The sequence below is a fragment of the Panicum virgatum genome, chromosome 4K, assembly GCF_016808335.1.
Source record: "Panicum virgatum strain AP13 chromosome 4K, P.virgatum_v5, whole genome shotgun sequence".
In the NCBI taxonomy this organism is placed as follows: Eukaryota; Viridiplantae; Streptophyta; class Magnoliopsida; order Poales; family Poaceae; genus Panicum; species Panicum virgatum.
The window spans coordinates 12,360,267-12,385,352 of record NC_053139.1 but is presented as its reverse complement, the minus strand read 5'-3'; the positions used below and the strand labels follow the sequence as shown (position 1 = coordinate 12,385,352).

The following is a 25,086-nucleotide window of genomic DNA, read 5'->3' as shown; positions in this document are numbered from 1 at the left end:
CTGAAAATTCCATGTGTGCTAAACTACCCTTTCAAACCCAAAACCTAATCAATTTAACAATAAAAGTCCTAAAGGCTGTCACCTCCATATATAGCTTACACAACAATACAAAGTAAAGTATCCTCCTAAATCAGAGTCTATCCATAAAAAATTGGTGTCTGCAACTGATCCAAAATTAAGTTCAAAATCAGCTAACAAGCTACAATATTGAACAAACCTGAAGCTTTAATCTTTTAAGTTTGCTCCAAATCTCTTGAGGTCCCATATCTGCTCTGATCCTATCTTGTCCTGAATGGCTATGTGCACACCCCATTTCATCAACTGAAGTATGCACGACAGGAACATGAGCAAACAAACAAGGAATTACGCTGTGGAATTCTAAAAATACCACTTGTACTATTACAAAAGTCACCTAACAATAAACACACAAAATGTGGCATTTGTATCGGACCATCCAAATTCCTTGTCACTATCCTAGATTGAAGACTCGCAGTCAATCAAATAATATGTGCAACACACAGTCCCTAATCCAAAGGTTAAGTAAATTAACAAATAAAAAGCAGTACAATCACCATAGAACAAATCAGCAAATCATCAAGATGCAGGTCTGGTGTTCAATGAAACATACCCGCTGATCTAGTGTTCAATGGAAGCCATCAGGATACAAGCTCACTAACAAATATGAGACTTTCAAATTTTGGACAAACGTTTCAAATATCAAATATATGTTTGACACCATGGCATTGCATCAGAAAACATAATGAAAATGCAATCATTAATTCTTATTACAGTATAACAGAATTAAAGGCAAAAAATGAGAGGGAGTATACCTCATGTTTGAGCATGCAATATCCTTGGTACAACAATCTATGAGATACACTGCTCCCAAGACGGCCTTGAAGACATGGAGATACACATGTATCAATTCAAAAATAGTTTGATTCCTTAAAATCTGTAAGGCTCAACATGCATAGCAGTGGGGCTATGGCCGTTCCATAGCAGTGGGGCTAAATATGCATTAGCAATTTAGCACATTGCCTACTCAATTTAGCATACAGACCTTGCTTTTGTTTGACAGAACATCAACCCGATAACCATTATTCAGCAATTGAATCTATAAGGAAGAGCCATGTGCAGGAAGATAAATTGGTCTTAGAAAGAGAAAAAAACTATCGACCTTGGCCATCCAGCAGCCGGACAGTGGGATCCTGTGCAGAGCTCACGGCAGTGATGTCTCCGGCATCGTACCTTGTCTGTTCCTGAAGGGGGGCGATGGCGTCTAGCAGGGTGGGGGCAGCGACCGTCCAGCAGGGAGCGGCGTCCTTCCTGTAGGAAAAGGGGGCCGACGTCATTAGCGTAGGGAGGCACCAGGGTCGGGGGAATCGGATCGGAGGGAGGCGGAGGGAGGCTCGACGGACCTGGTCGGCCGGCCTAGGGAAATCGGACCGGGGAGGCGCCGCTGGACGGAGTGCTTTAGGCCTTCTAGGGTTAGGGCGCTGGGGGAAATCGGAGCGGGGGGGGGGGTGCTGCCGGAGGGGAAGGCGAGGGGGAGGAAGCCCCGTCCCAACGGCGGGGTGGCGCGACCAGGGAGGCACCGGCGGGGGCGACATGTCACAGTCGGGAGGGAGAGGGAGGCGCGGGTCGGGAGGGAGGCGCGGCATCTGGAGGGCGCGCGGGCGAGTGGCCGCGGTGAGGAGAATAAAGAGAGGGGGAGAAAAAAGAGAGAAGAGAAGGGGAAAAAGAAGGAAAAAGAGATGGCCCAGGATTACCGCGGGTGCGGCAGGGCGACGCGCGCGGTACGCGCGCGGGAGGGACGCGGGGGAGCGGGGGGCGCGTTGAAGCCTGCGGATCCTTAGAAGCTGAACCGTTCGACCGCGTTGAAGTCCGTAGGTAGTGTTAGGAGACGTCGATTTTGATGGAATCGTTTCTTTGGGTACAATTCCTGGAGTACACAATGGTTTGGATATGACTGCGGGGTGCAATTTTTGAGGTGGCCTTAGGGAAGTTTGATTGGTGGCTTATAGGATGGATTTGCTCTAAGGTGTGGGATGACCGAGCGCCCATCCTTAACAGTGTTACTAGTACGCCGTTCCCAGCTGCTGCACCGGCCGCCCGCCTGCCAATTTACGAACACATTTTTTTTTGTCACTAATAGGCTGAGCTAATTAGGGTATGCATGTCAGGGATCACCTGAGACCTGACATATCATGCAGCTCCGCCACTACTGCCGTTGATGGCTTGCAGCCCTGCACGATCTTTGTAAAAACACTGTCCGTGTCCGTACGTAATCACTCCTCCCCTGATGCTTCAATGGCGCAAACCTTACTAGTTATATCACTCCATTCTAAATTGTATGTCGTTTGATTTTTTTATCTCAAATTTAACCACTCGTTTTATTAAAAAATTTGTGCAAAATATCGCTTCTTTTTGTTGTGAGTTGCTTTATCAATACAATATTTTCAAGAGTAATTTAAGTTTAATAATATTTGTACAAATTTTTTGAATAAGATGATTAGTTAAATTTAAAGTAAAAAAGGTCAAATGAAGTATAATTTGGAACGGAGGTAGTACTTCAACGAGACTAATGCTCAAGACCGAGAGAAGCGATGCACGCGACAGGGCACGCAAACTACCCGGAAAGTCTCCTCCAACGCCCCAAGTAAGTGCACAGCCCGCTGTCAGTGCCCACCGGCCCGGAGCCACCGCATCTGGTCTGACGGGCATTCATTGGACCAAGTGTGTCACACGGCGTTGCCAACTTGCCATACTGATTTATCAAGTACTAAGACAAGTTTCGTGGTCAGTGAACCTGGCTATAAGCTGTCCGAGCCTTCCACTAATGCTCGACTCCAACGGCTTCAAGGATCGCAGTGAGCGGGGCAGCTCTCTGCCGGAATCCACTGTTCGGATGGCGCCGATGCCGATGCCGATGCCGATGCCGCCGCCTGAGATAGGACCAAGCCGACAACCAAGATCGAGTCAGCTTTCCCTCTTTAAAGACACGCCAATCATACGTGCCCCTGCACGAGTGCCCATCGCACCCCATCACGGACCCAGGATTCCCACGGATTAGGTCAACTTAATGTTTAATCAAGGCTGCCGTACCCGTACTGCCAAGGTTGAGGCAGCAGGCAGCGCCGCTTGCTGCTAATCCGCTACAGGGAGCTGACCAATCATTTGGGACGGCTCTGTGTGGCGCCAAAAATTAGGCCGAAAGGGAGGTGCCGTAGATGCCGCCTACTGGCGGAGCGAGCGAACCGCGAAGCATCGCTCGCCCGTTCATCCTCACAGGCGTCGTCGCCACGGCCCATGCCCCATGCCAATCCAGCTGTCCCCAAGACTCCAGTTGAGCGAGCGCCTCGAGCGAACAAGCGCAGCCCGGCGGACGCGTGCACGCAGCTGCTTCCGCCCATCAGGCCGATCTCATTCTAACAGCCCAAATTTAAAATATAAGTAAAATCAAAATAAATAAAAAAATCAATGTTTGTTTTGTTTTTATTTGGCTCCTCTCATACTTTATGCATTAATAACCCTCCTTGAGCATGTTTAAAAATATTGCTAAAAGATGAGTGATAAAATAAATTCGCAAACTTTTACATAAAATCTTAAAGCACTAAACTAGTTTTGGTGAGATCCTCAAGGTTTTTGGAATAATTTAAATTTGAGTTTGAATCTTGGTTTGAATCCTTAAAAATCAAAAAAGAGAGAGAGAACCCATCTCGGTTTGGGCCGAACCCAACCGGCCCACCTTTTCTCCACCTCCTCAGCCCGCCAGCCTCGGGCCAGCTCGCCTTCCTCTCTGGGCCGGCAGGCCGCGGTCCACGGCGGCCCAACGGCCTTTCCTTTCCCCGCACCACTGCTGCTCCGCCAATCCTATGTATCTTCCGGAAGGTGGAAAGCCCCCTCACCTTCTGATGTTTGAGATTCGTGCAGCCGCACGATCTCCTTCTTTCTCCTCTCCTCTCGGGGTTGGGGGCTGGGGGCGGGAGGTGGGGGGAGCGGCCGGCGGCGAGGTCGCCGCTGGCCGGGGTGGTGGTCGAGGCCGGTGGTGGTTAGGGTTTGGGGTTACCGGAGGTCGGGGGGCTTCAATGGACTTCGGCCATAGAAGAGAAGGGGGTGGGGGGGGGGGGAATCGACAGTCGGTGGTCGGTGGTTGGTGGGCGGGCGGCGAGGCGGCGGAGCGCCGCTGGCCGGGGTGGTGGTTGCCGGCGGTCGAGCCAGGTCCCGGGCGGGGGAGTGGTGCCGGAGAGGTTAGGGAGGGCGGGGATGCGCCGGTGGCGGGTGGACGGAGGGCGCGGTCGAGACGGCGGCGGCGTCTCCAGCAGCGGGCAGGGCGGTGGTGGTGGCGGGGGCGAACAGCTGAGGCGTGGCGGTGGTCGAGCCGAGGAAGAAGATGGCCAGATGGGCCTAGGTGTGCCGGAAGATGATATCTTCTCCATCTTCCGGAATATAGATAGGCCCCCCCTGCCGCTCGGGCCCGCTGGTCAGCGCCCGCGACGCCGTCTTCTTCTTCCCCGCGCCGCGCGTCCACTGCCCCCGCGCCGCCCGCTGCTTCACCGCGCCGCTCGCATACGGCCGCCAGCCCGACGCTGCTCCTCCGAGCCGCGTCAATCAGTAGCACAGCGCGGCCCGACCTCCCCCGTCCCTGTGCGCCACCTCGAATCTTCCCCATCCCCTGTGTAGCGGTGGAATCCGCCATGTAAGGATCACCGGGGTGTCCGACCCTAGAGGGGGAGGGGGTGAATAGGGTCGCTAATCGCTTTCTATCCTAGGGCTCAATCTATTTGCATAAGATAAACCTAACACGTCCTACACATGCTAGTTATGACTAAGGTTTATCTATGCTACTCTCTACTTACCCCTAAAAGACTTGCAACCTAGCCAATCCTAATCAAACCAACTAGGAAAGTAAAGGTACGCAAGATAGAGTAAATGCGGAAATGTAATACGGTAAGTAAAGAGGTGAGTGCAAGAGGGATGCAAACTCCCGAGTAGACACGGTCATGTAACGTGGTTCGGCACAAACGCCTACATCCACGGGACACCGAGGCTCTTCCGATTACCGTCTTGCACTACGCCACCAAGGCGATGCCGGCAAGCAAAGGCAAGTGCACACAAGACACCGAGTCTAGTGCACCGCCACCGTCTCTCTCGGTCACCCGGCCGAAATCCACTACGGAGCTTCTCCACCAAGGAGGGGGTCTCCTCTTCCCCCGCACAAAGTGTCGTTGCCACTCCACACCAAGTCGAAGGGTCACACGACGGATCACAAGGATTACTTGCCACAGCAAGACTTCTCTCAAGGGAGCTCTCGCAAGAACTAATCCCTGTTACAAGCACTAAGCACTCTCACAAGTGTGCTTAAGTCTATATGATGTACAATGAAGCTCTAAGGTGGTTGGAGATGATCTTTGGCTCTTGTATACTTCCTTGGTCTCCAGCACTCTCAAATGAGCCATGGGGTGGCATATATATAGCCCACACACCCCCAAACTAGCCGTTGGAAAAAGGCTGACAAAAAGCGCTATCACCGGTTAAACCGATGCTCCCGTTTTTGTCATCACCGGTTTAACCGGTGAGTGCATTTTCCAACTAGCCGTTATGCTTCAATGGCCACCTCAATCGACCGACGTAATCAACCGATGCAGCGTCGGTTTAACTGGTGAGTGTAGTTGCTGAAAAACTAACTCTCTGGACAACTGCACCGACGTTCACCAATATCTAGCGTCGGTTCATCCGGTGTATAGATTTTGCCTCAGCTGCTGAGTTCATTGCACCGACGTATTCAACTTTCCTGGCGTCGGTTCAACCGGTGTTATCAAAACTCCCAGACGTGCTCCAAGTCAAAGTACCGACGTATGTAATTTTTCTTAGCGTCGGTTCAACCGGTGATACTAAAATATCTCTGTCTTGATTGTTTTGACTTGGTTTCTTCACGATCTCTTCAATCTTCGAACCCCCGTAGGGGCAGTCCTTCGGGTCTAGCTATGTCTATCTTCTCTTTGTCATCACTTGAACCTAAATGCCTGAGAATGTTCATCTTAACAATCATATTAGTCCAAGTGTTGTGTGTGTCATCAATCGCCAAAACATCATATTGAAATATGGCATGAGAGGTCATTTTCGCTGCATGCCAGCCCCGCGTCGTCTTCTTCCCGCGCCGCCCGGGCCAAGGACATGCGCTGGACGAGCGCATTCAAGGCCGGGAAAGCTCCAGCGCGTGCACGCGGTGCACGCCGTCCGTCCTCGCGCCACTGCTCCCTCTCTTTCTCTCTGTCGGTGTGAGCCGCGTCCCGTGAAGCACACCTCTTCCATGGCGCCTCCACTGCTCCTCTCTCTTCTCCACAGCAAGCCAGCGGCGGCAGGCAGCCATCTCCCCTCCTTTGTGCTTTCTCCCGTGCCGAGCAGCAGCCCAACGCCACCCTCCCTCTGTTCCTTTCCCACGCCAAGCAGCTGCAATCTCACCTCCCTCTCTGTTTCTTCTTCCCCACTGAGCCACCCACGGCAAGTAGCAGCAGCAGCCCCTCATCCCCTCTACTCCTCCAACACACCACCGAGCAAGCACGAGCTGCAATCCTAGCACCAGTAGCTCTCTCCAATCGATTCCCCTCCTCTGATTTCTCTAATCCGAGCAAACAAGGAGCTAGCCCCAGTGCCTTCTTTTTTCCACCGCAAGCAAACAGCACCCAGCAGCGCCTTCTCCCTCCTCTTTGTTTTTCTTCTCCATGCAAGAAGCAAGTAGAGCAGCCGGCCGCCGCTGCTCCCTTGAACGAGTTCTGCCCACTCAAGCACTGCACCCTTGTCCAATCAGCAAGCAAGCAAGCTGCAGCCAATGGGAGGAGGGCAGCACTACACCGCCGACCGCGAGCCGAAGGAGCTACCAGGCCGGAAGCTGTGACGCCACTGCATCGACGACCACGCTGAGCCGGACCAGCCACGAGGAGGAGTTGAACGTGGAGGAACCACCACGGGGAGCTGCGCTGCACGGTGACTCCGCAAACCCAAGGCCGTTGCTGTCAAGCCGCACGCCCCTGCCGAACACCACGAGCTCACCACGTCGCAACGTCTTCCTGCTCCGCCTCTCCATGACGTCGTTCAGCCGCCGGACCATCGCCGCCCTCGGACAGCAGCTCCGGCCATCCTCCGCCCGCTTTGGCCGCCCTGCAAGCTTCCCCACATCACAGTGAGCATCCCCGGCATACTCTTTACGCTTGCGCGTGGCCGAATCGGCCCGGCCGCGTTGCCCTGCCCCTGACCGCCGCACTGTTCGCCGCCGGCGAGGCTCCGGTGACCCTCGGGTCCCGAGCCGCAGCCGTTCGGTAGCGCACGCACACGCGCACGCGCACGCGCGGCCAGCACGGCGCGAGCGCGCCAGGGCCGTACTGGTAAATTCGAGGGCCCTGTACGAAACAATGGACTGGGCCCTAGTAAACTAGTGCAGGATCGTGAATACCAAGCGATAGCAGCCGGCAAGCGCGATGTGCTGTGTGAAAACACAAATGTTAGAAGTCACACGTGTGACTGGCAGTTAAATCATCACAAAAGGTCTAATAACTATTTTTTATTCCGGAATAATTTCTTTTATTGCTGGAACAATTGTTATTGTTTGAGCAACAAAAATTTTTTCCAAAAAAAATTTGTTCTAGCAACAAAGCATTGAGGGGCCTGGTTTATTAGGCCGATTTTAGTTTCAAAATATGGAATCCTGGAGAGGTTGTGGTGCTGTGATAGGTCCACTCGAGATCACACACGTGACCCCGAGTAGCACCCATGTAAAAGAAAGTGATAAGTGATACGCCTACAATGATTTATCTTTTAGAAGCAATTTGGGTCATATTTTGCCATAAATTGGATCAACAATCAATTAAATTAAAGTATTTACATGACTATATCTAATGTATATCTAATATGTTGGGGGCCCTTCGAATTCAGGGGCCCTGTGCGGTCGCACGGTCCGCACGTGTCTAGATACGGGCCTGAGCGCGCCTTCTCCGCGCACGAATCGGCCGGCGAGCGCGACGCCTCTGCTCGACTCGAGCAGAGTGACGTCATGCTGACGTCACGATGATGTCAGCGATGTCTTTTCTTTAGAAAAATAAATCCCGAATACATGTTTTATACATAGTATATACCCTGCCCTGTGGACCCCACATGTCAGTGAAACAAACCTTTTCGCATATGAATTTCCTGTAAGAAAATAAATGGAGAAAAACCAAGAAAATCTAGGGTTCATCAGAATAGTTTTTTTTCACCTTTTAATCCTGAATTTGATTTTCAACCATGCATAGCTTTATCATTTTAGCTCCAAATTAGGTGATTCTTTTTCCTAAAATCTCCTAAAATCATGTTCTATCATCTCATGGTGTTTATTTGTGTTGGGATCTTAGCTTCTTAGATGCCCAAACAGTAAGCATGAATAGTATGAAAATGGCAATGAAAGTAGGCACTTAATTCTCCAGTAATAATCAGAAAATTCAACCCTTTACACTGTGGAGAGAGGGGGCTATTTATACCCCTATCCCTCGGCCAGGTTTTCCTCAATTGCCCCCTTCCAACTCATTTACAGCTCACTTACAACCGGTTTCGGGGTAAAATTACAAGGTTGGAGGTGTACAAATCTGACCTTCTCACGTATTCAGGTGTACAAACCCGACCTTCTCACGTATTCACGTTTTACACGCACGCTTACACCCGACAAAGGTCTTCGTTTCCTTCGGGGTACTTCGGGGGTCACGGCCCCGAAGGTTCTGTCTTCGAGCGATCAGCCGTCACCTTCGTTCCCGAAGGCAATCCCCTTGGTCCCGAAGGTCCTGGTCTTTAAGCTTGTGCTTCTGAGTGACCATTCGTCACCTTCGGCCACCCGAAGGTGAGATCCTTCATTCGTCGTGGGTCTTGGTCTTTAAGCTTGTGCTTCTGAGTGACCATCTGTCACCTTCGGCCACCCGAAGGTGATATCCTTCATTCATCGCGGGTCTTAGTCTTTAAACTTGTGCTTCTGAGTGACCATCTGTCACCTTCGGCCACCCAAAGGTGATATCCTTTATTCATCGCAGGTCTTGGTCTTTAAGCTTGTGTTTCTGAGTAACCATTCGTCTCCTTCGGGACCCGAAGGTGAGCTCCCTGGCCTGGGCGATCTCGGGAGTGACCGTCACCCCTCGGGTATGCTCGCCTTCCTTCGTTGGAGCCCTGCAAACGAGTTAGGGAGCATTTCCGAGGGTGGGAACCTATCCGAAGGTCCAATCCCCAACAATTTGGTTGTTTATTGCTGTTTATTTGGTTCTTTTGCATGTGTTGTCGTTCGTCCGATTCACGTAGACAACAAGATGTTCGTAACTGTGCCAGACGCCGAGCTAATACTTAAGAATATGAACAATCAGCAGCAAGACAAGCACCTCCTTGATCATTTTTTGCTCATATATGAATTCCTAAGCCTACAAATATATGCATGCGATGATGATTTTTATGAGTCCGAATGTTATTTTATGTCGGGTAGACACGTCCTACTTCAATGCATTTATCTTCCTTGTTATTTTGTACCCCTTTTATACCTTGTTACCCTAAGGTTATGGGTTACTTGCGTAGTTCCGTCACATGCTTAGTTGGCTTAGTATTTGCGCAATAGTCAAATAGCATCACATGGGTTGTTTTCTTTTAAAGAAAATATACATTTATGTGGTTGTTTTTAAAAGGATAAAAACTCTATGGTAGATGAGGGTGAATATATGGTCTAGCGGTTATGATGGTACGAGGATGAAGAAAAAGAATGTGGATAGAAAAAAAATGGTAAAATGGATGATGGATATGGCTTGGTACTGTATGTGTTTTCGGCGCATTTTAGGGATTTATCACCCGTGTCAAATTAAGGACCGGTAATTGGCACTATTCTAGCCAAGTATTACAGTGCAACCATATGACTAAATGGGCACTGGCTTTAACTTATTAAGTCAGTTGGCCCCGAGAGGATGCTACCGCCCGAGTGCTCGAGGAGTTCGTTGGCGTCGGGGTAGCTAACCCGGGCAGATGTACGGAGCCGAGAAACTCCTACAGTCTGTCGAGTAGCATATCTTGGATCTAGTTGATGTAACGGCTTTGTCATGTTAGCTTGTCGACACATCTAAGGGATTGTGTAAATGCGCCTTGGCTCCGCACTGGCATCAAAGCGATACATGACGTATGGGTAAAGTGTACAACTTCTGCAGAGTGTAAAACTATTCGAATAGTTGTGCTCACGGTCAAGAGCGCTTGAGCTAGTCGCCGGTTTTAGAGCTTTTGGTTTGAAAATTTGGAATGGGAACTGTTTGGAAACACTTGCACCGGTTCAAAGGTGGTGGACCGATATAGATGGTCAAAGGACCGCGAAATGGGAAATAGGGAGTCATGATTGGTGATGTCGGTCTGTTTTGTATAAAACAAAATATTTTCAAAATTAAGCGTACGAAGATACACTCAAATAAAATGCAGTCTAGTGCTAGTGAACCAGTCAGCCTTCCTTGATTAACCATGCATTATTATAGAATTTTTGATATACACCCGAAATCTTGTGAGTACAAAATTGTACTCACTCTTGTTGCTAAAATTTTAAAATCCAGAGTTCGAAGAAGAGCCGCCTCAGTTCAGTTCCTTGCCGAGGGATACGGGTTTTTGACGTTGGTTTTTTTAGAACTAACTTCCAGTCAGTTGCTTGTGGGAATGGTGAGGCACATTACTGTAGGATGGAAGTCCTATATTTCTATTTGCTTCTGCTACAAATTATATATGCTCTGATTAAATTTTAATGTTACTAACAAGTTTTGAGTGCAGTTGTGATACCGGTACTGTTGTGCGTACAAGTATAGTAAAGCATAATGGGAACCTGGTATTTGCTAGCCCGGGGCCCACACTCATCCTGAATTCCTGACCAGCAGCGATCGCTAAACAATGGCGGCGGCAGGCCCTATAAAAAGGCCAGCTCCTCGCCGTCTCGGAGCCACGCCACCACCGAGTCTTCCTCCGGTCAACACTAGTATCTTAGTGCCCCGCGTAGTGCTTACTCCACTTGGTAGTTCGCTCCTCTTCTCCCAGTGGAGGTGAGGCGATGGCCTCGGCGGCAGCTTCCAGTGGCTTCCGACGCAGGGGCCGCGCTCTGCTCTCGCTCCTGGCGCTGGCGCTCCTGCTGATGAGCTCGGCGCGGCGCGGCGCGGCCAGCCCCAGCAGGAGGCTCATGGAGCTCTACAGGCCGCCCGCCGGCGACATGCTGAGGTACCACGACGGCGCCGTTCTGAGCGGCGACGTCCCCGTCTCCGTCCTCTGGTACGGCCGCTTCACGCCCGCGCAGAAGGCCGTCGTCACCGACTTCCTCCTCTCCCTCTCCCCCGCGCCGCGGGGCCCGGCGCCCCCCGCCCCGTCCGTCGCCCAGTGGTGGGGCACCATCAACCGGCTCTACCTCTCCAAGGCGGCGGCCGTAGGCAAGAACGGCGCCGCCGGGAGAGCGCGGGTGGTCCTGGCCGGGCAGGTCTCCGACGAGGCGTGCTCGCTGGGGAAGAGCCTGACGCTGTCCCAGCTCCCGGCGCTCGCGGCCGCGGCGCGCCCCGCCGCCAAGGCCGGCGGCATCGCGCTGGTGCTCACGGCGCAGGACGTGGCTGTGGAGGGCTTCTGCGCGAGCCGGTGCGGGCACCACGGGTCGTACGGCGGCGGCGGCGGCGGCGCCCGCGCGGCGTACGCGTGGGTGGGGAATCCGGGCGCGCAGTGCCCCGGGCAGTGCGCGTGGCCGTTCCACCAGCCGGCGTACGGGCCCCAGGCGCCGCCGCTGGTGCCGCCGAGCGGGGACGCCGGCATGGACGGCGCGGTGATCAGCGTGGCCGGCATGGTGGCCGGCGCGGTGACCAACCCGTTCGGGGACGGGTTCTACCAGGGCGACCGCGGCGCGCCGCTGGAGGCCGCCACGGCGTGCGCGGGCGTCTACGGCAGCGGCGCCTACCCCGGGTACGCGGGGCAGCTGCTGGTGGACGCGGCGACGGGGGCCAGCTCCAATGCGCACGGCGCGCGCGGGAGGAAGTACCTGCTCCCGTCGCTGTACGACCCCGGCACGGGTGAGTGCGCCACCTTGGTCTGAGAGGACAGAGGAGGACCCGTGTCTTGGCAGCAGGCATCCGTCTCCGTGGATGATGTGATTGTATGCCAGGTGGTGTGTATACTAGTTTGCGACGGTCCCGAGTGATGGCGTGTTGTTAATAAGTATATACTTGGAGTCCAAAAACCAACAGGATGGTAGAACCGTATAAAATGTGAAGTGCTCTGTTCCAGGAAGTGCTCGGTGTCATCGTGACGTTGTGTTTTTTTTCTTTTTCTTTTTTTGTGAACTGGAAACATGCACCGCGGAAGCTGACGAGTTCATTTAGCAAACGAAAATGCTTCATGGGTGAATTTGATCTGCAATGCCCACGCAAAAGCTACGATTTTTTTCTCCCTATTTTGGGGAAGGCTTCGACTTCTTCTTCTTCTTTTCTTTTTTTTTTGAAGAGTTTTTTTTATTACAGACTTCGACTTCTTCTTGATCGCAGGCAGAGCGTGCTGTGCGGGCCTAGAATTTGGGCCTGTGTTGGTGTGGACCCTCTTGTATTCTTTTTGGAGGCCCTCTTGTTGTATTGTTGCATGCATGTTAAGGCCCATGTATTTTCAGACCGGGCCAAACCGTTTCCACTCCGGTGAGACCAGCCCAGCCCAGCCCAGCCAATACACATACTATTACCAACCAACCAGTAATGCAGCGACCCTTGCACGGCACGTTGCAAGAAAGCCGAAACCATGCACTTGCCAGCCATCTCAGGTCAACTGGCAGAAGAAAGCGGACGAAACCAGGCTTCTCCTCTCTTTGATGCACTCGGCACCAACACATTTTCGAAGCACGGTTGATCCTCATACACTAGTAAGTACTAGCAGCGCAGTGCAAGGCATCGGAATCACATGATAGCCGACCAGACCAGGCGCTATGAACCGCGAAAACTTCCCCGTGTTTGGAACAATTAATGCAACAAGTTGTACGCGTCTGGATCTTCGGCCGCGGTGCACGGGCCGCAGCCGCAGCAACTCGATCTGGTGAGTCCGTGCGCGTGCTACATGCCGGTGTCGACCAGGGGAGCCGCAGCCAAAGAGCGCCCGGGCATGCCGCACACCGCACCGCACCGCACCGCGCTCACCGGATGGCCATGCGCCCCCCGGGAACGCGCGCGCGCGGCCGTGTCCGGCTGGCCGGCCGGCACCGACCGACCTGGGCTGCCGGCCGGGATACCTTGCTTTACGAGCTCGCCCGATTTCCGGTGGATTCTGGGTGGAGTACTGCACGAAAGTACTCCGCTTACGTGACAATGCAGGCCCCGTTTTGGTCAAAGTCCCGCGCCTGCCCACGATACTGTCGCGACCACCGCCACCGAGCGCTTTAACGTGTCTCAGTTCACCAATGCGCACGTCGTGCCTTGCATCGGCAGATACAAACCACCTGCCGACCAGTCCACCATCGTTTGCAAGTGCAGCACCGTTCAAACAGCAAATCGTCGATGCCTGCAGCAGGGCTGCAAAGCACATAGCGTGACATGAAGCTAATTTGAACATGGGTGCCAAGATCAGATCCCGCATTGGCAGCGTCATTTCAACCCCCAAAATGACCTATAAATTCCTTGCCAACGGTGCTCTTTCTTGCAACCAGCAAGCCGCTGCTTTTCCCATCTCCCGGTCGATCCCAATCCCAAGTAGTAAGCCCGGCCCAAATGGCCTCTCGCGGGTTCATCTCTTCGAGGGCGCTGCAGATGGCGGCGGCAGCGCTGATCGTCCTGAGCCTGGCGCGGCCGTCGCTGTGCCAGCAGCGCCGGGAGCTCGAGCTGGCGGAGATCCCGGCCGGCGACCAGCTCACGTACCACGGCGGCGCCGTGCTGAGCGGCGACATCCCCGTCTCCATCGTCTGGTACGGGATGTTCTCGCCCGAGAAGAAGGCCATCGTCGTCGACTTCATCGAGTCGCTCACGTCCAAGCCCGCCTCCGCGACGCCCTCGGTCGCGCAGTGGTGGGCCACCATCCGCAAGGTCTACCTGTCCAACGCCGCCGCGGCCGGCGGCGACACGCGCGTGCTTCTCGCCAGCCAGGCCGCCGACGAGCAGTACTCCCTCGGCAAGTCCCTGACGCTGGACCAGGTGTTCCAGCTCGCGGCGGGTGCGGCGCCCCGGAAGGGCGCGCTGGTGCTGGTGCTCATGGACGCGGACGTCGTCGTCGAGGGCTTCGGCAGCGTGCGGTGCGGCCTCCACGGCGCCGACGCGGGCGCCGGCTACGTCTACGCGTGGGCGGGCGACGCCGAGCGGCAGTGCCCCGGGCAGTGCGCGTGGCCGTTCGCGAGGCCGTCCTACGGGCCGAAGGACAAGCCGCTGGCCGCGCCCAACGGCGCCGTCGGCGTCGACGGCATGATGGTGACGCTCGCCAGCATGGTGGCGGGCGCGGTGACCAACCCGTTCCGCGACGCCTACTACCAGGGCGAGAAGGACGCCGCGCTGGAGGCCTGCACGGCGTGCGCCGGGGTGTACGGCAGCGGCTCGTACCCCGGGTACGCCGGCGACGTGCTCGTCGACAAGGCCACCGGAGGCAGCTACAACGCCGTCGGCGCCGGAGGCCACAAGTACCTGCTCCCCGCCGTCTACGACGCCGCCAAGCCTGGGTGCTCTACTTTGGTGTAGATCCAGCGCACAAGGCAGCAAGATTTGCAGTCGGCGCTCTTGCATTCGACGACGTGTCTGTTGCCGTGGATCATCACTTAAACGTGTGCTGGATCTTCTGACAAACCCTTCTGCTGAAACTCATTAGCTCTTTTGGCGTTGCTGCGCTCTTCTCAAAAGCATCTTCTGTACATATACGAGATTCGGAAAATCAACACCACATCCGTGTGCTCGCGCACACTTTATCTCAGACCGCACACCGCACGCCAATATTCGTGCTTGTTGCGCCTCGCGCCCTGGCTAGTTTGACCGCGCGCGTTTTGTGCCTCACCACGCAGGCAGTTTCTCACCCCGGCCCCACGTGCAGTTTCCGAGGGTGGGCAGTGAGCTATCTCTCTCTCTCTCCCCCATACCTTTTTCTCTCTCCACTCCCCCGGTCGTCTTCAACCTCTGTCTCCCTCGCCGGCCACCCTCTCTCCCTCTTCTAGCCCTCTCTCTCTGTGTCTTCCTCGATCTCTCTCCACTCTCTCTCTCTCTCTCTGGATCCGGATCTGACTCTGAGGCAACCGTTCTCTCCCCCCCCCCCTCTCTCTCTCTCTCTCCCTCTCCCTGCTTCTATTTCTCTCTCTCTCTCTCTCTCTCTCTCTCTCTCTCTCTCCGCACCGTCTTTCCCCTGTTGCCGTAGTCTTTCCTCGAGCTCCCGCATCCCCGGATCCAGACCAGCGCCGCATCCGAGTTTATCATCGGCATCGGCGTCGACATCGGCGACCGTTAGGAGTGCCGCCTTCGTTCAGATATCTTCTTCTCCACTAAGGTTTGATCCGTCTTGCTTTCTTCTTTGACTGCTTTTGATGCCGAAAGCGTGCTTCTTGTTTACCTATATATCACTATTCTGACAAAGATTGTCTTCCGTAGCTCCAAGTAGTGCTGATAGATATTTAGAATTTATGGCCAATTTTACATAGGAAATATAAAGTAAACTATCGATGTCAAATATTGTTATCTATAGTAGAATTAAAAAAATACTATCTATAGTTCATACTGCAATATTAATTATTGTTATATGTCATGGACTCCATTTTATAGATCATTTACTGTAAAATGAAAGTAATTAGTTCTCACAAAGTAGAGCACTTTGCAAAAAGTATTATATTTCAGATATAAGTAATATCTATAATTGAAAAAGAAGTATATCTTTTATCAAAGTTGCCATGACATGCATTTGAGTGCCCAAGTAGCAGCTGTAACCCAGAAGGTTGGGTCTATTATGCCCTCCATTTCATCAAGCACAAATGTCAGTTTCAGGATTCTTTACAACATAATAGAAATTACATAACTGACAAAGATTGATTACCTTGACATACCTTGCTACAATAATCTTGTTAAGCTCATTGGTGCTCATGAGAGAATTTATTTACATGCATGATAGTTTTAGAAGTATGATTTTTTGTCAGTTAAAGATGACTAGTTCTCACATTGGTACTCAGTTATCAAGTGAGCAGCACTTGTGGTAGTGAGTACTAAATCATTGTAGGCGTCTAGTATAAAATCTTTATATAGTAGTACAACATTAACCTCATTGCCATTTTGCAGATATGTAATTTACTGATATGGGGATGATTTGGATCCTAGTAATCCGTGGGCAGCAAAATATTTTTACGAAGGAAACATTTGTCTCCTCAAGGAGGTTGATCTGCTAGCAAGAAATTATTTACATATATGCAAATGTTGGTGACCATGAATGCCTGTTTTCTTGTTACAAGTAGAACAAATGTCAATGTTTATCCTCAGTTGTTAGAAAGTAAAAAAAAAGTTTTTTTAATGCACCAACAAGATGCTACACCATGTTTCTTAAGTTTCTGAAAATGCCGGTAACGGTCAGGATGAAAATGCATGTAAAGAATTTACGGTAGTATATGGAGGGTTTTTAGATAAAAAGTATACAGTAAAAATAAACAGGGGCTCACAAATATATTGTAGCATCGGTTGATATGGATTCTGAAGAAAAAAACATGGTAACCATATTGCAGCTTTGGTTCAGTGATTCCGAAAAAAATATTATTACTACATCTGAATCCTAGTAAATGCAAGCTCATAAACTGTATGCATCAGTTCTAAAAAAAACTGTATGCATCTATATATATATGTACTGCAATTTTGAGTCTAGCAAAATTATGCATAATCAGAATCTGGTAAGAAAGTAACTTTAACATGGAAGAATAGAGCTACTGAAATAATAAACAAACAAATATTCAAAGGTAAAGCCGTAGCTTCACTACCCTAAGGGGGAACGGGGAACTATGTAATTATAAACAAATAAATATAGGTTGCATCATACCGAGTATTAAAAATTACTGAGTTTGGAAATACATTTCAACTTTATCCAAGCATAGTCAATCAATCAGGGGAAAAATGAGTTGTACGCTAAATGTACTGCAGTTGATATTCAGCAAACACCATTATTAGAAAGGCACTGCAGTTGATATGCAGCAAACAACAGTACTAAAACATAAGGCTCTGGACCAACATCAGTAAAAAAAATTAAGAACGAGACCGATCCGGGAGCTCAGGTTCAGAGAGAGAGAGAGCCGGGGGGGGGGGGGCAGCGGCGCTGACAGAACTGTGCCCAGGGTGTGTGACGAGAGAGAGAGAGAGAGAGAGAGAGAGAGAGAGAGAGGCAAGAGGGGGGGGGGGGACGGAAGCACAAAAATGGCGACGGCGGCGAGGGATCTGCGAGAGGCAAGGGGGCCGGCGGCAAAAAAAATACCGAAGAGAGAGAGAGAGAGAGAGAGAGAGAGAGAGAGAGAGAGAGAGAGAGAGAGAGAGAGAGAGAGAGAGAGAGATCTGGCACTTGGCGAGCCAGAGGTTGAAGACGAGCCAAGTGGGCAGCGGCCAGGTGATGCTGAGAAGCAGGAATAGGATGGCGGCGAGCTGGAGTGGGAGTGGAGCGATAGCTCCCTGCTCGACGGCGAGCTTAGAGAGAGAGAGGAGAGGCAGAGACAAGGGCAGTCGTCGAGGGAATGAGAGAGATTTCTTTTTTCTATAGATGAAAGTTCCTTCCCACAGCAGCCGGCCAGGCCATCCACGTCAGCTCAAAATATTCCAACCATCCGATCGAAAATCAGCGGTACACGCTCCTCCCACCTCTCATGTACTATTGCAAGAAATATCTTAAACTCCAGAGTCTTCTCGTCTCTCCTCGATGCTGCATAGTTCACCAGCTCCCCTCGTCGGGCCCGGCTGCGGCACTCCATGAGCCCCACCCGCCACGGCCTTCGACGCACGCCTAGCTCCTCGCCACGCCGGCACCCTCAGCCGCCGGTGGAGGCGTGGACTCTGGCGCGGACGCGCTGATCTCCCGGCTCCGCCTGGCCTCTGCGCCGTCCGTGGCATCCCGTGCCGCCGCACTGCTAGAGGAGCTGGTGGGTTCCATGGCGGCACTGCAGCTCGAGGATGAGTTGTAGCTGATTCGGTGCAGCTCGTCGACGGCGGCGAGCTATCTTCCGCGGCGCGGTGTGGACACGCGTGCAGCCACATCGAGAAGATAGTGCGACTAACGCGGCTACCTGGCGGACGCGACGCGCTGCCGAGGTCCGCGGTTATCCTTCCGACAACTGCCTCCCGACGTCCCCACCGGCGCGTCCTCCTCCATTTCCAAAGCCTCCGCCTGTGAGCACACGCCCAGACACCACTGTTAGATCCTCGTTCTGGGCCGCCGCGGCCTCGGCCGTCACGGCGTACGCCGCACCCTCCCCGCCGACCAGCGCCGCCGCGCTCGGGAGGCCAAGCTAGAGGAACTCGCATCCGCGCGGCCGTGTTCCTGGAGTTGTCGCCGGTGCTGCAGTTGGCGCCCCCGTGGAAGGCCGTCTGCCTACTACCCGAGCACATGCTCGTTGTATATACGACGAATTGTACAACTACAGGTATGTCTAATCTGTATACTTCTCATCCTTAATCGGCAATCTCTCCTTGCTACTCATGAACAGATCATCATTCTTCTTCAAATTCAGGGTCCAAGTTCAGACCTTTTGGGCTCCCTCTTAACACACGAACGGCCAGCTTGACAGGGACAACAATTGTGCCGAAAGGGGTCTGGATCGAGCTCCCCAAACGCAATTGCCCCTATCCTTCATGCAGTTTCATTTGATGCCAAAGGAGCCACAGCAAGTCAGCAACAACATCCGTGCAGCAGTGAGTTGCATCTTACACTTCATGTTTTCTTTGTTCGCGGCCGTTCTTTTGTGCCTCTCTGATGCAACGCAGCAAGACCAGCATACAGCTGTACTGCTGCAACTCCACCCCCTGCTGGCAACAAGTACTTCGTCCATGTATGATTTACGCCATGTGTTTCATGGTTTGCTTGTGCAACCTGTGCTTCGGCCATGAAGGATGCAGGCTATGTGTTTGATGGTTTGCCTTTGCAACACTGACCAATTAACCATGCTAAGATTTAGCTAACAAGGAGTCCTATTTGATGAAAAGAAGACACATTCAAGCTACTTGCCTTGTCTATGGTAATTTTTCGAAGTCGAATATAAATTTTATATTTGAAATAATAATTTTCGAGCCCCAGCCTCTGCACATTTGTGTGGGGCTTGGGGCTTAAAGACAACCCTTCCCCAGACCCGCGCAGTGCGGGAAGCCTACGGCACTGGGTGTGCCCTTTTTTATTTGAAACAATAATTTAAACATGTTAAAAATGCCTTGGATATGATGTTCCTTTGTCGGTCTCACGCACACAGAAAAAAAAACTCTGAGAAAAACACATAATTGCATTAACAAAAGAACAATCATTCTTTACCCTTTGCGATTAAGCTCACCATATGCTTTTGTGACATGGCCTTATCTGATGTAACCATACTCATTTCATATAAACAGAGATTTTCTGGCCAAGATTTGTACCACTAGCTCTAGCTAAGGAGAGTTCGTGGTTGTAAAGGTAATGATACTATCCTTAATCATAACGTTTTCCAATTAGTTTTCTTGAGTGCTTCCACACCTCGATCATAGCTACTGCTATTCTTCTATCCTTATAGACCATTTTAGTTTAATAGTACACCTATTGTATATGTTTCCATGCCAGAACATCAGATGGCGACAATTCTTTTTTTTAGGCAAAGGGAAACTTAGAAAAGTTGTGTTATAAATATTTTTATTAGAATGCTAAATCACAGTTAATACTTTTATGATGTTCAAAACTAATCTTATGACTGATAAGATTTTTGCAGATCGATATTTGCACCTTTAGGTATCTTTCAAACAGTTGGTTCAACAGAACCATGCAAAACTCACCACAAGAAGGAATTCATTTTTCAACAAAAGTATTTCTTTTTTTTTTTGCAGATGCATAATTATAGCAGCAGATAAAGGAAAAGGGAGGTTGCTGCTAAGCTCCTCCAGTTTGTTAAAATCATTATTTATGTCAATCTTTATTAAACTAACCCCACACATTTGGTTTTACCTAACAGCTCTGATTTTAACTACTCTTTACCTACATTTATTTTCTTAGCTCTTAGTTTTCATGGACATGGAGATACTATTTGTGGTACTAATTCTAGAAAGGTCTAGATTGAATGGATAAGTTCACATCTTGCTTGATCTTTGCAGAAGGCACCAGTAGGACAAGCCTAACATGTAGCTCAGGTGTGCATCTCCTTCTTTCTGATTCGATTCTGGTTTGTATGGCCAGGACAAAGGATCGAGTACATATTTTCTTTATTTACCTGCTTCTCTTGTGTTTAGTTAATCCTCTACCCGTACTTTTCTGCATTTGCATACTCTATTTCAGCAGTACAAGGTGGAATGATTGACTGCAGCTAGATCTGTAGTGCGCAATGTGGTGCTGTGTGGAGATGCAATGGTAGCAGACAGAAAAGCTGCTTACTCAGCTGATTGTGTGAAACCAGGTACAAAAGAGTGTGAAAACAGGTGTGCAAGGGTGTGAAATCGGGAAAAAAAGTATCCTTTGTATGATCACTGACAACACGGTTCACTACTTACTCGCAACTATTTGTGTTCCAAGTATGAAAACATTGACAAGTTATGCTTTCTCTTGTCATGCTGATCATATATATGGTCTGTCATAGAAGACTTCTTGGCCCATGATGACCTTGCACACGTCTCACAAATTATTCCAGATCCGTAGCATACAAGTGGACTTGTGCTTTTTCCAGGTTCTCCTCTCACTGTTTATTCCGACTGTATCCTCTTCTGGTAATTTTTTTACCAATAATTTTTTCAAACGATTCTGTGTAAAGCCAAGAAGCCTTGCTCTTCAGATAAAATTTTAACATTCCATGATCACTCAGCTTCTAACAGCTGCGTCACCAAAGATGAGTAGTGGCATTCAGCAGTTTGAAAGGAAAATCTTTATTACCATCGCATCATGTACTATGATCTGGATATTTCTACTTCTTACTAATTTATTTCTTCAGAAATACCCACCTAATAACTATTTTACTAATGGTGACAATAATGTTGCTCCAACACCAAATCTCACAGGGGTCCTAACTTCCTGGTAAGTTTCTACACCATCAACTGCCAAGTCACCAAATTTAGATTTTATTATTCCCACAATAGCAAAATATCTCTAACTTAATTATAGTACTGATGCTTCTTGCATTATAATATTACATGACATCTTCACTCCTTTTGTGAACAAAAACAGGCCCCTTGCGGAACTCTTTGTTTACCTAGAATAACCATATGTATATTTTAGATTTCTATCTTAGACTATGAAGCTGATAGCTTTTATCTCAACAAATGCTAGAACCCTATGTTCTATTGTAATATAACTGCAAATGCTAGAACTTCTTGTAAAGTACTCTAATATTTTGTTATAATATAATCAGGAAAATTTTCTCCTCTGCAATCTCAATCTACTAAATTTACAAATTCCATTATTCAGATAGAAGACCAATTACCAAATAAGTTATGATAGATTAGAAAAAAACATGACCAGTTAGAGAAAAAAAAACATGACCGATGCGTTCACGCACATGGATTACATCCATTGTATGTACCGAATGAGGGGATTATTGGGCCATGGAACAAATATTTGAAGGTTTGGCACAAAAACTAACGTAGAAAACCAAACAATGATAAAACAAATGAAGCAATGAAATCTCAAATTGCATTAGGTCAAGAAAATTCTGCACCTTTGACAGGCTCGCGCGCGATAGCGCGCGTCATTTACTAGTAGTGGAATGAGAGAGAATGAGAGCGTGGGAATGTGATGGACAGAGATAGTGGAATGAGACAGAGGGAGAGAAAGGCTTTTGTTAACATCTTTACTCGTAAATTCTGTAAACGCAAAAAAAGTCACATCGAATATTTTAACACATGCATAGAGTACTAAATGAAGTCTATTTACAAAACTTTTTGCATGAATGAGCTGTAAATCACGAGACGAATCTAATGAGACTACTTAGTCCATTATTTGCAACAGTAATGCTACAATAACTATCCGCTAATTATGGATTAATCATAAATTAATTAGCACTATTAGATTCGTTTCGTGATTTACAACCCATTTGTGTAAAAAGTTTTGTAAATAGATTTCATTTAGTACTTCAAATTAGCAAGATTCTATCGCAAAATATTTTTGCGTTGGAACTAAACAGGACCAAAGATGCCTAAATTCCTGCCTCGTGGAAAGAATTGCCCGGGAGTAGGCACCCGCACGCCAGGACGCGGGTTGACCAGCGCGAATCGCGAAGCACTCTCAGCCGCAGGATAGAATGTGCGGCAGCACACGGATGGGGTAAAACCGCCTTGATGCACACATACAGGATACACAAGTCGCCACACAACAGAGCCGTTCCGTGTGGGCTTTTGAAGCAATGACGCTGTTTTCGGGAAATCTTCTTGTAAAATTGAATTGTTTATTATCGGAGTTTTGTGATAAGGTTTTGTAACCAATTGTGTCCAGTTACATGTTCTTGAGGTTTTCTACGGTATTTTTGGGTATGGATGGTTGATGACGTGTATTCAGCAATCGTGGTTTGCCATGGTGATTGTCACCCTGCTGCATCTATTTGAAAATGTTACGGGAGGTCTTAATTAGATTACTCTGTTCCTAGTTTCAAATAAAAACTTTGTGTAAATTGGGTGCAAGACAGTGGTTTAGTGCGGCATAACAATGGGCTCCTCCTGTTGAGTTTTCTCTTGCGAAGCAATTGTGCATTCTACTCAATGTACCATGCAAAGTGCACTCCAGAACTTTGATTGAGGCATGTTTTGCCCTGTATTTGTACCGTGCCTCTAAGTAATGCAATATATCTTTTAAAGAAAACCAAGCTGCACTGCACGAATGCCACCAAATTAGGCTATTCATGTGCATTTGCAATGTAGCATTCAATGTGAACCCATAGAGTTGTAGCTAATGTTAAAAATAGTGGGCTAAGACGCTTTGCGATCGGTTTTCCAGAGGCTAAGAGAAGGCTATAGCGGATATAGCTCCCTCTAATGTCATTTAACCGTTTTGCAAAATGAGTAAATAAGTTCAGGATTTATATATTTGGAACATCAAATCAAACAGATACATGTCACAAAGTTCATTACATCATGCATTGAAGTACATCTAGAGCTTCATTCTCTCATTACATCACTAATGAAATACTAAGTTCGTAAATGATGGAATTCAATATTATTAAAAATAGCAATGCATACTTGTGAGAAGCTTCTAGAATATTAGAGAGTATGCATGAACCACGGTTCCCATGCTTCATGATAAAATGTGGAATACTCTAGAAACTAAATATTTGTATGATTAGATAAGTATGAGAAAAATTATAGAGTTAGATATTTTGTAGAAAATATGTAGAAGATAAACACATGACAAAATCATATGAGCCATGGAGTCTTATAAATAGGGGTGCTCCCCTCCCCTCTTGCCATACTATGGCATACGAGGTCTCAAGTAGAAGATGACAAACTTGTCATGTAAAATAGTAGTGTTATGGTAGGGTCGTCATATAAAGAGTCTTGTGTTATAATAAGTGTTATCGTGAATAAAGATTTGAGTCCCCAAATAAAATTGATCTCCTTTTTTTTTGAGATTGAGTTTGTCTCCTATACTGGTGTCTGAAGGTCTTCTTATATAGTGTGAATATAGGATCCGCGGAAGAATCGGTATCACACTATTTTGATACCACTTCTTGGAAGCCAGTATTAAATTAGAGGCACCAATTTCTCAATAAATACTAAACTAACAATAATAAAGACCGATTAGGTTTAGTTGGCTAAATAATCCTTAATTTAGCATATGTATGAGCACATGTTCTTTGGCAAGAGCATTACGCATGATTTGGTTTATGGCTGGCAAATTTCGAACCGACTAGACGGCTTCCTGACATGACATCGCCAATGTGGCGCTTGTCTGCAACGTTTAGGATTTAGCGTTTAGGGCAATCTGGACCCCAGACTAGCCAATGTAGCGCTTGTCTGCAATGTTCGCGCAATCTGGAAGCCAAACTAGCCCTGTTCCTATATACCCCATTCCTCTTTACTGTACATACGCACAGCTAGCCAGCCATGGCTCTCCGTCAACGCTACCGCCCCTTCCCCGTCTCAGGACCCAATTAGATGCTGACATCAGTAGCTTCCCCAATCCCACCTCTCTTCAGTCCGTGGCGCTTCTCATGCAGGCGGTGTCCGGCATCACCTCGCCGCCGTCTCAGGGTCGCCTTCGCAATCCAAGTCGTCAACTGCAACCGTGGAAGCTGCTATCGCACCCGCTGTCCCCAATGTTTCTCCAATTCAAATCACCACTAGCACTCAAGCTGCTTCCCCGCCACAGCCGCTGTCGCCGCCGCTGCCGCCGGGCACACAAAGCGTGAAACCTGATACCGCAGGCACTCCGGCTCCACTCCGGTGCCGCCACTTAGCCCAGTTCATGCTGTGCCGGCTAGTCCAACCGCACCAAACGAGGTGAGTTTCCATAGCCGGTTTACTTTGTCTATTTTTGTTTAGTCTAGTGTTTTGCTACACTAATTTAGCTAGTGTTATATGGTGCAATTTAACTTCTCTATTTGGTTCACTACTAATTTATGATAACCTCTAATCAATTTTTTTCGTCAGCGGTGTTTCAACTTGGAATCCAATCACATTAATCTTGCGGTGCAAATCATTACGAGTATATTCCAAGTGATGGGGGTTGGGGGATGCCATACAAAAGTGGAAGTCCGGTCATTTGAAGGCCTACACAATATTCATGATGATAGCTCTTGGAGTAGCTAGTGTCGGTATGATGTCATCAACTACAACTGTTGGAATCAATTTTATGAGAATTCTGGCGACGAATCTGGCATGGGCAACATCAACAGCTGCAGTTGTTCTATTCCTCCTAGCTCTCTCAGAGCCCATCAGCTACTGATGGGGGATTGGATTCAGTATTGTCATTATAATTACC

The 25,086-nt window shown here is 49.3% G+C and overlaps 3 protein-coding genes and 2 long non-coding RNA genes across 9 annotated transcripts; 4 read left to right on the top strand and 1 right to left on the bottom strand.

Moving 5' to 3' along the window:
- Window positions 1–66: 66 nt before the first annotated feature.
- Window positions 67–7,111, bottom strand: LOC120701899. Its single transcript, XM_039985704.1, has 5 exons — window positions 6,882–7,111; window positions 1,419–1,526; window positions 1,178–1,326; window positions 831–895; window positions 67–321 (listed from the first exon to the last, which is right to left on the bottom strand). Exons 1-5 carry the CDS (start codon window positions 7,109–7,111, stop codon window positions 226–228), a joined length of 648 nt encoding a protein of 215 aa, XP_039841638.1. The 3' UTR covers window positions 67–225.
- Window positions 7,112–7,979: 868 nt separating this feature from the next.
- LOC120703156 (protein PHOSPHATE-INDUCED 1 homolog) lies at window positions 7,980–12,285 on the top strand. The gene has a single exon (XM_039987168.1). The coding sequence runs from the start codon at window positions 11,075–11,077 to the stop codon at window positions 12,089–12,091; it is 1,017 nt and encodes a 338-aa protein (XP_039843102.1). The 5' UTR covers window positions 7,980–11,074; the 3' UTR covers window positions 12,092–12,285.
- A 1,326-nt stretch (window positions 12,286–13,611) lies between these two features.
- Window positions 13,612–14,727, top strand: LOC120703154 (protein PHOSPHATE-INDUCED 1-like). Its single transcript, XM_039987166.1, has one exon. It carries the CDS (start codon window positions 13,743–13,745, stop codon window positions 14,694–14,696), a length of 954 nt encoding a protein of 317 aa, XP_039843100.1. The 5' UTR covers window positions 13,612–13,742; the 3' UTR covers window positions 14,697–14,727.
- A 295-nt stretch (window positions 14,728–15,022) lies between these two features.
- On the top strand, window positions 15,023–16,494 carry LOC120703155. The gene is made up of 2 exons (XR_005686821.1): window positions 15,023–15,489; window positions 16,269–16,494. It is a non-coding gene; the product is annotated as an uncharacterized LOC120703155 (long non-coding RNA).
- An 871-nt stretch (window positions 16,495–17,365) lies between these two features.
- On the top strand, window positions 17,366–20,978 carry LOC120703152. Of its 5 annotated transcripts, XR_005686820.1 has the most exons (5): window positions 17,366–18,598; window positions 18,686–18,866; window positions 19,554–19,614; window positions 20,283–20,318; window positions 20,464–20,978. It is a non-coding gene; the product is annotated as an uncharacterized LOC120703152 (long non-coding RNA). The 5 variants fall into 5 exon arrangements; XR_005686817.1 differs by having other exon boundaries at window positions 20,283–20,978; XR_005686818.1 differs by having other exon boundaries at window positions 20,019–20,978.
- Window positions 20,979–25,086: the final 4,108 nt, after the last annotated feature.

What these genes read in the sequence shown, in the direction of transcription:
- LOC120701899 (XM_039985704.1), bottom strand. Translation starts at nt 7,111, where the DNA reads ATGGTCCGGCGGCTGAACGACGTCATGGAGAGGCGGAGCAGGAAGACG. An exon ending in GCGTCACAGCTTCCGGCCTG is followed by an intron (nt 1,527 to 6,881) that starts GTAGCTCCTTCG and finishes CCCCTCCGGCAG; the next exon opens with CACCCCCCCCCCCGCTCCGA. An exon ending in ATTGCATGCTCAAACATGAG is followed by an intron (nt 322 to 830) that starts GTATACTCCCTC and finishes TGCATACTTCAG; the next exon opens with TTGATGAAATGGGGTGTGCA.
- LOC120703156 (XM_039987168.1), top strand. Translation starts at nt 11,075, where the DNA reads ATGGCCTCGGCGGCAGCTTCCAGTGGCTTCCGACGCAGGGGCCGCGCT.
- LOC120703154 (XM_039987166.1), top strand. Translation starts at nt 13,743, where the DNA reads ATGGCCTCTCGCGGGTTCATCTCTTCGAGGGCGCTGCAGATGGCGGCG.